General features: G+C 32.9%; 1 protein-coding gene across 1 annotated transcript in view; it reads left to right on the top strand.

Moving 5' to 3' along the window:
• The window catches only part of MTPAP (mitochondrial poly(A) polymerase), a 29333-nt gene extending 17033 nt beyond the window's left edge, over positions 1 to 12300 (top strand). The window contains exons 5-9 of the mRNA XM_005876546.2: positions 1684 to 1895; positions 3709 to 3935; positions 9451 to 9543; positions 9632 to 9705; positions 11561 to 12300. Of these exons, the coding sequence (XP_005876608.1) occupies positions 1684 to 1895; positions 3709 to 3935; positions 9451 to 9543; positions 9632 to 9705; positions 11561 to 11920 (966 nt within the window). The 3' untranslated portion in view covers positions 11921 to 12300. The remainder of the gene's footprint in view (positions 1 to 1683; positions 1896 to 3708; positions 3936 to 9450; positions 9544 to 9631; positions 9706 to 11560) is intronic.
• The last annotated feature ends 457 nt before the right edge of the window (positions 12301 to 12757 follow it).

Raw genomic sequence — 12757 nt, 5'->3', positions numbered from 1 at the left:
GGAGAAAGGAAGGAAGGAAGGAAGGAGAGGAAGGAAGGAGAAACATCAATGATGAGAGAGAACCATTGACTGGCTGCCTCCTGCACACCCCCACTGGGGATGGAGCCCACAACCTGGGTATGTGTCCTGACTGGGAACCGAACATGACCTCCAGGTTCATAGGTCAACTACTGAGCTGCCAGGCAGAGCATAATATTCTTTGATTATACATAGCAGAAACCAATCCAACTAGCTTAAACAAAGGGGAAAAAAGGTAGTAGAGGAAGCATCATAGAACCCAGGGCCAGCAATGTGGATGAGTCTTAGGAAAGGACTAGAACTAGGAAGTGTAAACTATCAAGAATTCATGAAGTGTTTTTTCTCTCTCCCCACAATTTGCTTTATTTATCTTCCTTTCTCCCCTTCACTCTGCTCTCCCTCTTCCCTCATTGACTTGCTTTACATTTTCATTTGTGGTATAGAATGCACCTGCCCTCAAACTTCTGAGTCACATATTTCAGCCACATGATTGCTTCTGAGCCTCAGCTCCAATGTCTAGTAGAGATTTCTGGGTGAATGGATGGCACACTTCTATAGTGCTGGTCCACTCAGCTGGGAGTAAGGGGTACATTTCCATGATAAACGTTGTTGGAGTCTGGATCCTTTTAGGAATGAGTTCTGGAAGAAAGGGTGATTGAGGGTAGGGAGCCTCACAGATAATGCTGCAGTGAGTGAGCAGCTTTGTAAATTGATTCCTTTATGCAAGTTTTTCTTTGAGATAATGTCCTTGAATTGTAATGGCTATCAAAGTATATATTTAAAATTACAATAGATATTGAAGTTGTGCAAAAGTATGTCCCAGTTTACACTTCCCCTGTCAGTGTATACTATACATGCTTCCTTACAACTACCAGTGCTGATCCTGTCAGCCTTTTTGTCTTTGCCAGACTGATAAATGAAAAGTCTCTTTACTTTTCTAGAAAACAAGAACATCTTGTACTGTGTTTCTTAGCCAGTTTTATTTGTTCTGTTAATTTCTTATTCAAGTCTTTTTGCCCATTTTTAGAATTGGGTGTGTTTTCCTCCTTTTCATATGTACAAAATCTTATTTATAAATTAGGAAAAGTAGCCCTTTATGTGACATTTATCTTACTTTGTTTTTTATCTAGTAATGAATATATGCTTTGCCTTAAGATGGTTTTAATTTTTATATAATATTTTTTCTTTTGTGTGCTCTGGAATTTTGTGTAATGGTTAGAGAGTCCTTCACTACTATGAGATTGTAAAAATATTCGCTTACTGTACTTTATTGATAAAACTTTTAAACTTTGTCCATTTAAATTTTTTATTCACCTTGAGTTTACTTTGGTTTTTGGACCAAAGTAGGGATTTAAATAGTTGTGTTTTTTTTAATGGTCACTTGACTCATTTGTTGAATAGTAATTTTCCCCCAGTAATTTGCAGTTTATGTTATTAAGTATTAAATTTCTATATATAATTAAGTCTGTTTATACTGTCTTTTTCTTGTGTTGATCTACTGATCTTGTACATATACTGTCAAATCTGCTTTTGGCTGTGTTTTTTTGTTTTGTTTTGTTCTTGTTTTGTTTGTCAGGAATGATTTAGAGCATTCTTTTGAAAAAGTTTATGTAAGAGATTCCTTTTTATAAAAAGCTCCTATTAACAAATGTTTTTATTATTCAGACTTCAGGAAATTTTCTGATGGAATTTCAAGTGAAAAATGTTCCTTCAGAAAGAATTGCAACTCAGAAGATCCTCTCTGTGATAGGAGAATGCCTTGACAACTTTGGCCCTGGTTGTGTGGGTGTACAAAAAATATTAAATGCTCGGTGTCCGCTGGTGAGATTCTCACACCAGGCCTCTGGATTTCAGTGTGATTTGACTACTAACAATAGGTATGATCTCTTGAGTTTATCATCTTAAATGTAAATATTATAAGGACTTAACATAGTTTTTCTTAAACAGAACAGTCTAGTGGCTTTGGATGCTTTAAAAATAATCTTTTTTAAAGATTTGAACACTTGGATTGAAAAGTAGGAAATACTTTCTCTTATGCTATTAAGTATTAGTTTTTTGGAATTCAAAAGTATAATGTTAGGATATTGTGTTAAAAATGTTATCATACCTAACATCATCTTCTGGAAGAGTTGTATTTCATTGTTCTTACCTATGCAGCTTGATGACAATATGAACGTACCTATAGTATATAGTCTTCTCTATATAGTCTTCGCAATATACTTAGAAAATAGAGTAGCAACTTGAGTTTGACCTCTGAATTACCTCTAGGTATAATCAACTTTGTGTCCTAAACAAGTATGGTATTTGCTTGACTCAAAAAGTAGTCTGAGTGGTTTTAGACTTGTAGTTTTCTTTAGCAGTTTTCATACTATCATTACCTTTTTTAGTCTGTTTTTGTTCTCATAGGGGAAAATTTTTTAATTGAGTTTATTTTTTAGCCCTAGTAGTATCATTTAATTAAACTCAAGTGTTCACTAACAAGACAGTGCTGAGTATTTCTGAATTTTTCTCAAGTAGCCCATGAAGTAAAAATAAGTAAAAATATATACTGCACTTTCTAACAGTATATTTTCTTTCTAGTATGTAAAATAGAACAAAATGGCATTTATACTTGTCTATAATAGTGTTATTTTCATTGTCTTGTGGGACAGGTTTTGAAAAATTTGTTTTAATATGCTTCAGGTTTTTAATCTTTGCATTGTTTCTTTATATCAGATATCACTATTTGATATTTATTTTTCAGCTTCATTTACATAGATAAAACACTTTTTATCCTAAAATAAAGATAACATTATCACTAGTTGCATAAAAACACAGGCAGCTTTTACAAAAATTATTTTTGACAGAAAAATACTTGAATCCATGTTATATTTGTAGGAATACCACACTACACAGTAAAACATTTAATCACTGTGAATTTCTAATTTGCCATTTCTTGTATTCTCTTTCAACTCAGGAAGTAAATGGCATTGTGGTACTTTCATAGACATTTTGAAGTGGATACCATTAAATGATTTAGTGCCCTATGTCTGTTCTTTGAGAAATTACTAGACATGTTTTGATTAGTAGGAGCTTAAATATTTAAAAATATTCCTGATTAATAATCTTTGCATTATAACATTATGACTAGGAAACTTATGGAAGATAGGCTCTGAAGTTTGATTTCTTAATAGACACTTTATCCTTGTGGGTTTTGGTTTTTATAAGTAGTAGACTTACGTAATTTTGGCTGAATTTTAAGACATTTATACTTGAATAAATAAGTAGAATGTTTACCTCTGTTTTTAGGCTAATTTGTCTACCAAAGAACTAGATAATCATGTGAAACTGATGTGCAAAGCCCCTCACTTGCCTTTATTGACAGTTATTAAAGAGCCCTTATATAGTGTGTTTCACTTAAGTCATGTTTAGGAACTTTGATTTAAAAACTCTAAGTTTTAGAAGTATATTGTAATTGCCAACATTTAGAAGAATGTTTTAATGGTAATTAATGTATTTGATATTCAGCTATTCACATTAAATTTTATATTGCAAATACATCATACTTTTTTGATTATCTGGTCTCATTGTTCTGAATACATTCAGATATAGGAAGATATATTTAGATATGTTTCTAGGTGTGTGTTTTATTCTACTTTGGGGATCATAATTTGGAGGGTTGAAAATTCTTTTCATTTTTTTCTTTGGAAGGATTGCCTTGAAAAGTTCTGAACTCCTTTATATATATGGTGCCCTGGACTCACGAGTGAGGGCCTTGGTGTTTAGTATCCGTTGCTGGGCTCGAGCACATTCATTAACAAGTAGTATTCCCGGTGCTTGGATTACAAATTTCTCCCTTACAATGATGGTCATCTTTTTTCTCCAGAGGAGATCACCCCCTATTCTTCCAACACTAGACTACTTAAAAACCCTAGCAGGTAAGACTAGAAGTAGTCTCTATTTTCTTTCTAACGTTTTGAGTGAATATAATTACCATGTCATGTGTGTTGATTAGTCATATAATTTTTCTTATATATTTTTAAAGCCTTGTGGATCTAAACTTTTTCTAAATGCTTTTTACTTTTTTATGCCCATGAGGGGTTATGAGAGCTGATGAGTTGCAAAACTGAGGCCTATAGAAATTTTTGAGAATTTGGTTGTTTTGTTTTTGCGTCAGTTGACAAGGTTGTTTACAACTATCATGAGACAGTTGGAGCCTCTCCCTTAGTTTGACCAAACTTAGGGGGAAAAAAAGCATATCCCAGATAAGCCATTTGAGTGGATTACAGATTCATAGATGGCTTTCTAAATCTGAAGCTATTTCTAGATTTCTAATTGTTTCATGATGTTTTAAGATCCTAAGTTTTTTAAAGTTTATAAGCAATCTTAGATAAATTTTAAAATTATTATACTATTTAATTTACATTTAAAAATTAAAATTTTGATAGACTGCTTGAGGAGATATAAAGTATTAAAGTCCTAAATTCTAAAAGAAAGCTAATTTAGGGATACACTCAAAATGTATGTACACTCTGTAGTTGACCCATCCTGTATATTGTTGCCTGACAGTTTTTTTAAAGTACATCTCTAAATCTTCCCAGTTTAAAGTAACTTTAAAAAGGGATTTTATTCCTTATAGAATAAACCTCAGTTTACTTAGCTTGTTGTTTTAAGACTTTCACTTGTTTAGCCACAACTCAATTCTCCAACCTCTTCTCCCACCATTTCTCTTAACATGTTCCATATTCCTGCTAATACTGTGATTATTCTCTTAACATTTTATCTTAGCTCTTTTTCACACTATTTATTTTTACCTGTGTCTGTAAATTCTCTTTTCTATGCCATTTTCCCTTATTTATCCAAATTATAAATAATCTTTCGAGTGAACACTGTAAGTATATCTTGAAATTGAGCTCTAAAAAGAGCTCAGTGTGATAGGTTAATGGAAAGTAGGAAGTTTTCAGGTAGAGTAGTGGCCATTTTTCTCACTTTTGAGATTGAAATAAATCTCATTGTTTGGTGTTATTCATTCACTAAATAGTGGTTACTTACTATGTGTTTGCTGTTATTTTTGGTGCAGTGGGGATATGGACAATATTCTCAGGAACTCACTGTAGTACAGAGATTTAACGTTCTGCTAATTATTTTGAGAAAAGAATATGATTTATGGACAAATTTAAAATGACATGTTGAGTTTTTATTCCAAATCTATTTAAAAGATGAAACTAGTTTTGGAATTGTTTAGTTTTTAACTTCAAAATACCAAATTGGTTGTTTAAAGTTTTTCACATTTTTAAACATGGTAAGAGAAATTTTCAGGCTGTTTTCTGTAGTTGCTTCTCTGTACATAGCACATTGCCAATAAATGCAAAGATATTTAGTTTTTGAAATTCTAGTAATATGTTGAATTTTCTATAAAAGAGTTTTTATATTTGATAGATAGAGGCTATTTGTATTTTTTTAAAAGGAAAAAATGTATTTTGTTTGCTTGCTTGTTTGTTTTTAATAGAGGGCAGCATGAATGTCTAGAATACCTTCTAGCACTTCTGGAACTTCGTTAACCACTGTTTAGAACCTAAAGTAAGTTAAATTACAAAGTTTATAGTGTTGTGTTTAGGGCCCTTTGTTAGCTTCTTTTTTCTGCTCTTCTCCTGCATTCATTCTGGTGTGCAAATCAGGAGCTTCAGCTCTCGAAGTACCTTGTTGATCCTCAGATATTCGTTCTTTTTCACATCTCTGTCTCTTTGCCTGCTATGGTGTTCTTCCTTCCTCCTCTTTTTACGTGGAGAACCTCTTCAGGATTCAGCCAGGGAAGGGAGAAGGGAAACCCAGTCCAAGGTATCATTTGTTCAGACTTTCCTGCCTTCCTCGCAGAAGGCAGTGCTCTGCTGTCTTCTAAGCACCCTGTGCACACCTGTATTGTAACAACAGTTAGATTATTGTAGTTCTTTTATCAGCTGGCCTTGGCCAAGCTTTTCTAGAGCAGGCTGTCTGATTCATCTCTGCATCTTTGTTCCTGACATAGTATTGGGTCCATCGTAGAAGTTCAGTAAAGAGATTTCAAATGTGTGGGTGAACATTTTAAAGTTAAAAGCTGTTTGTAATGAGAGTGATGGCATCTTTTATCTTTTGGTTACTCTGGAATTTCTGTTTTCTTAAATCTCCACTACTTTCCCTCATATGTCTCTAATTTTCTTGTGTGTTCCATCCTTTTCTTTTCATAGCATAGAATAATTTGATCTGTTATTCTCATGTAAAAGGCATAGTATAGTATGTTAGTTCGTATATGATGTTTTCCCTCTCAACATTATTTTTAGGAGATTCATTCATATCGTTAGTGTATTCGTTTCCATTGCTTATGTAGTATTCTGTTATGTCAATATACCAAAAAATTTTTAAATTTAATTTTTGTTGGGCATTTGGGTAATTTGAAGTTTGGGACTATTATAGGTAGTGTTAGTGTGATGATTCAAGCACATTTCTTTTGGTGAACAGGATGCTTATTTTTGTCAAATATATACTAGGAGTAGTATAGTATTCTTTTTTTTTCTTTTTTTAAAAATCAGAACTTTATTTTTTATTTTTTCAATTACAGTTTACATTCAGTATTATTTTGTATTAGTTTCAGGTGTACAACATATCAGTTAGACAATCATATATGTTACAAAGACTTCCCCCTGTTTATAGTAGTGGAATTTCTAAAACTTAGAATTTGGGTATATTCAGCTTTAGAGACATTGCCAAAGAGTTTTCTAAAGTATAAACTCCTACAAGTATTGTATACAAGTTCTAATTGCTGTACATCTTTGTACCTGGTATTATTTTTTTCTTATGTTAGCTATTCTTACTGCATGTGTAGTGGTTCATGGTGTGCTTTGATTTTCTTTTCCCCAGTGACTAATGAAATTGAACACCTTTTCATATATTTATTAGACATTTGTGTATCTCCTGTGAGGTTTCTGTAAGTCTTTTGCCTTATTTTTTTTATTGGATTATCTGTCACTTTCTATTTGTAGGAATTCTTTATATATTTTGCATGCATCCTTTGTCACATATTCTGTATGTATATGTATATCTATATATCTCAAATATATATACACCATGGTTCCCTTTTCACTCTCTTAATGTTGTCTGATGAAAACAACTGTTCACTTCTATCAAAGTTACACATGCATATAGATAAAGAGTAAAAATGTTCTGCAAACTTTATCACAGTAACTCAGCCTCTGAGCCTAGTCCTCCTTCTGCTTCTTTTGCCTCTTTCTGTGGGCAATCACTTTTAACTCAAACAGCTGATCTGCTTGATGTTTTAAATCATAGATATTGCTAAAATAAAATTCTTGACTTTTAGGTTTAGGTACCATCTATGACTTCCTTTTATATAAGAAGAGGAATTAACTCTTTCCTCCTGTAGCCCCCCCACCACACACCCCTAATATTTTGAGTGTAGCTATAGCATAATTTTGGTATGCACTTCACACTATTATGACTTTGTAAACATTATTCATATCTGATCCATGGAGTAAACTAAAATTAATTTCCTTTCCTGCCCAACTGTTTATATATTTTTGGAGTTAATAGTTTTTGATACTACTTATTTTCTTGTTGGTTTTTTGTTTGTTTAGTTTTTATGTACTTAACAGTAATTGAGTCTCCAACTTGCTACTAGATGTCTAAATAAATCTTTTCTCAAATTAGAAGAAGCAAATATTCTATTCTGCTTTGCCTAACCTCTTTTTTCTAAATAGCTTTTCATTTTATTTTGTTTAGTCTCATGTTAGAGTCCTTCCTCAGATGTCTGATAATCTTTGAATTTCTGCTCATGTTGGAGTTAGAAACCAGAGAGTTAATTTGAATCTTTGAGCTTAGGTGGGGTTTGTTGACTGATTAATGTTCATTGTAGGGCAATTTGGCTGGACTGTTTCATGTTGGGGATCTTTACATGTCACTATCTCTGGGTCATTCCTTCTGAGCTATTCATATTCCCCAGAAATGACTCTTAACCTTTTTTTTTTTTTTTTCTGGAAGAATAGGCCTGGCTATTAGCATACTGAAATTTTTGTTAGGGAAGAAGAGATCTGGAAGACTTCAGTACTTCTTTAACCATCAAACTTCCAGTCAAAACTGGTCCTCCAATCCCTGAGCCGTCAGGGGCTCTGCCTTGCGTATATTTGGTTTTCTGCCTGGCTTTCTTTACTGCTGGTTTAGGATTCAGTGTTTTCAGATCTCCTAAGTCGTTACTACTTATCCCTCTGTCCTTCAACTTAAATTTTTTTTTTCGCTCTTATCTCTTCTGTTCTCTATCTTAAGATTTTATATCATTTTACTCTCATTTTAGTGATGTTTTAGGAGGAGGTGAAGGTGTTTATTTCACCATCTTTATAAAGCCTGTGCTTTTAACTAATATATAGGCTGCCTCCCAGAGAGGATTAGTGTTATTGGAACATATGGCGTGGTGGGAGGAGCACGTAGGACTTTACTTTTTCTGTTGATTTATCTTGTCCCTTTCTAATTTCTCTGACAATTATAGATAAGCATTCAAAATCAAACATCAGTGATCAGTTTATTGGTTATGTGCCTGCTATATGTTAGACACTTTTTGTGGATTAGACTGGATGGAGAGGCAATCATGGACAGGACAGTGGCCTTTGTACTCCCAGACTGATGTAGGGGAGTAGACAGTATATATACAATCAGAATACAGTCAGATAAGTGCTAAAGGGACAAAAGGGTGGAGCACCAACCTTGGAGTTAAGAAATGCTTTCAGGTTAGGTGGACGTTGATTCGATTTTTGAAAATTCGGAGTTTTCCTATAATAATATACACTGGAAGGAAGGTAGATTAGAATGGTGAGGGATTTTTTGGTAGTTGTATATTTATCAATAATTAGGGAAATGATTACCTCTAAAGGTATATATACTGTTAGAAAAGGGGAATGTTTACATCCAGTGTGCTGTTAAATTTGTTGTACTGAATTCCAGTCTCTTCAAAGTATTGCATTGTAGAAATTACTTCTTTGTTTTTCAAAACACTTAGAATATCAGTTTGTGTCGTGGATGTATTGTTGAAAATGCTTAGAAAGGTGATAAGAATTGAAATAGAGATAAAAATGAAATATTATTGATCAAAGATAGTGCCAAAATTTGAGTTGGGGAAAGATGGGCACTGTCTACATTTTCATTTATAACTAGAAAACTATCTCAAAAGATAGATTAAGAATTCTTGGTTGTTCAAAGGCAATTTTAGTAGGCTAAATTAAATGTAATGTTCTTTTCACTGTAGTGTAAGTCTAAATCTTTTAAATCCCATTAACCATAAATGTATATAACACTGAGTAATAATAGGAAACATTCATCTATAACTTTGATTTATTTAATTACAGATTTATTTTCTGAAATAGGAAATACCTTTGAAATATAATGTGAAACATTTTTTGTTTTTGTTTATGTAAGATGCAGAAGATAAATGTATAATAGAAGGCCACAACTGTACTTTTATTTGTGACTTGAATAGAATTAAACCTTCAAAAAACACAGAAACATTAGGTAAGTGTTTTCTTTTTCCTTTTTTCTTTTTTTTTTGTGTGTGTTCTATTTTGGATTGAAACAGACTTCTTATTTTCTTTTCTTGCAGAATTACTACTGAAGGAATTTTTTGAATATTTTGGAAATTTTGCTTTCAATAAAAATTCCATAAATATTCGACAGGTAAATAATATTTTAATATTTGGTGATTAGGTATCTGGTCTCCTACTATACTAATATTCAATTAGTTTAGTTTTCAAAACATTCTAACAGATGTTATATTACATTTCAACTCTATAGTAATAAATATTAATAAGGAAATTGGTGCCTAGAGGAGCTACATAACTTGACTAAGATCAGTCATCTAGTTTTTTTGGAAGAGCAGTAGCCAGTTCTTTCAATATCTAATACTGTATCTTTCAAAATGTGGAATATAATTCTGAAAAGTTTTCTGGAAAGCATAATTTTATATACAATTCTTTTAAAACTGGATTTGTGTTCCTAGGGAACAAATTGGATATCTGATCTGAAAGATAGATTTTAGTGATTCCCTCAATTTGAGCCTTTAGGATTTCATTTATTTTGGCAAGTGAACTTATGATTTTGGCTCATCTGAATAGTTGGAATGATAGACATTTTTCTGAAAAAGAAAATTGGAGTAGACCCCTAGGAAAAATTTGTTTATAAAATGGGGGGTGGGGGATTACTTGAGATAGTTCTCTGTTTGGGTTTATTCTGTTTATCGTTTGGACATTTAGTTACAACCCTTGTAAGAGTGGTTTCATAAAACACATCCTCAGATATCTTTTATTTGCTGTTTCTTCAACTCAACTTTGTTCATTCTTCCCTAACCTTTGTCCTGCTGATGGAGATTTTGTTTTTAAAAAGTGTGGGGAAGAGGAATGCAATCTGATTTGTAATTAGATTTCAGATTAGAAAAAGGTTACTGAACAGATAAAATTCTTTATCCTTTCTGTGCTCTTACCCCTAGGGCTCAGAGATGATGGACAGGCAGGAGCCCTGTTGAGTAGTGACATGAGAAAAGTTAGGGAATAAACAGGTGCTCACTCACATTGGAGAATCTTGACCATTTGTTTTGTAATTTTTAAGTAATGTGTGATATCATTTGAAAGAGAAGATAATATCAGCTAGTGGATCACTGATGCTCATATGAGTCATAGCTTCAGCTTTTTTTTTTCTTTCTATGAGATGTCATACCTGGCAGAGCCTTATTTTGTTGGATATTTAGGAATGATGAAATAGGAAACTTAAAATGTTTTGAAATGAATAATGAATAATCTTTTGTTCCTTTTCTTCCTTTCTGACTTTATATACAGGAAACATTAATTACTATATTTAATTTAAGGTTGCTAATTTTGTATGTTCTATTCTCAATATAGTAGATATGTTTTTAGCAAGTCTCGAACATAAATGTTTCTTTCCCTTATATTCTGCCATTTTTCTTTTTCATTCTTTTTTCTTCCCAGATCTGTCCTATTAAGTAAAAGATTTGTTATCTTAAAAATACTTATTATTGATTGACTTAGTTCAGATATTGTTACCTGAGCAGCATCATCCATAGCTTATCAACTAAATTAATTTTCTTCTAAAGAATACTCATAAAACTACAATGAAAAATCATTTAGAAATACACACACATATACACAAATGCATAACACACATATATACCTAATCCTCTTAGGAAAGAAATTGTTTACTCTGTAAAGTTAATTCTGGTATTTTACATGTTTTTTATTTTTATTGATTTTAAGAGAGGAACGGAGACACAGAGAGAGAAACATCAATCAAGGTTGCCTCCCCCATGACCCCTAACCGGGAATGGAACCCACAACCTGGGTATGTGCCCTGACTGGGAATCAAACCTGCAATCTTTTGGTGTATGGGTCAACACTCTAATCAAGTGAGCCACACAGGCCAGGGCTTACATTTTTTTGACATTTTTATTAAACCAAACTGTTCTTATATCTGAGCCCTTCATGTATGTATATATTTTTTTCTTCCTTGTAATAATCTATAGGGAAAGGAACAGAACAAACCTGAACCTTCTCCATTGCACATTCAGAATCCTTTTGAAACTTCTCTCAACATCAGTAAAAATGTAAGTCAAAGCCAGCTGCAAAAATTTGTAGATCTGGCCAGAGAAAGTGCCTGGATTTTACATCAGGAAGATAAAGATCACCCTTCCCCATCAAGTAATCAGCCATGGGGGCTGGCAGCCTTGTTGCTACCTTCTATAGCAAAGAGTGTATCTCATGACAAGAAGAAAAGAAGGAAACCTGCAAGTGAGAGAATTAAAAACTTGTTGGAATCCATAAAAAGCAGTCCAGAAAACTCCACAAACACCAATGGGAAAAGAACAGTTAGTACACAGGCATAATGGGTACTACTTTGCTTCATGAACTCGTTTTATTCTATAAAATGATCTTTGGACTGCCTGGAAGAACTGGTGTGGAATTTTCACAGAGCTCAACTTTCATGTGATGTCTCTTTTCTTGATCTTCCATCTTCTTGCTGGGCCCTTTTCCTGGTCTGAAGTTCTGAGACATTTTCAGGCTGCTACCCAGTGGCAGTTTATTAAAACAACAGCCACAAGGAGGAGCAGGTGAAAGAAGATTGGAATGTACTTTAATAGATGAACTGTACAGAGCAAATGGTAATAATTAGTTTTAGAATCACACCATTGTTTATATCTATGTCAGTCCCTGGTATGTACATATACATTCAATGAGTAAAATAAAGCTTCAGATTTTGGTAGTACTCTTTAGTATATACTTTTGTATTCTTTAAGCAAAGTGCTCTTATTCACATATAAATTAAAACAGGTTGGTAATGATTTCAAAAAATGTTCATGTTTTTAAAAGATGAATACAGACACTTCACTCACTACATTCAGGATATTCTATGCCGTATCAGTACATTGTATTTTAAATATTATTTAGTTACTTTTCCTATTTAAAAAAAAGAAAACCCTGTTTCTATTAATATTTGTAGTATTTCTTCAGTTCTCTTTTGAGAACTCTTTCTTCCTTTAGGAAATAGATGTGTATTGAAATATAATTCCATTACATTTCCTGTGGAATAACTTCCATTTTAAGAAGCAAAAAGTGTAGTGCTTGAAAACACGGACTTGAGCTAGGCTGGCTTCCTGGTAAATTACTCAGTGTCTCTGGGCCCCCAGTTTTTTCATCTGTAAACTAGAGGCCAAGTGCACGAC

This window comes from Myotis brandtii, unplaced genomic scaffold (assembly GCF_000412655.1).
Source record: "Myotis brandtii unplaced genomic scaffold, ASM41265v1 scaffold49, whole genome shotgun sequence".
Taxonomy (NCBI): domain Eukaryota; kingdom Metazoa; phylum Chordata; class Mammalia; order Chiroptera; family Vespertilionidae; genus Myotis; species Myotis brandtii.
This window is presented reverse-complemented; position numbering and strand designations above follow the sequence as displayed.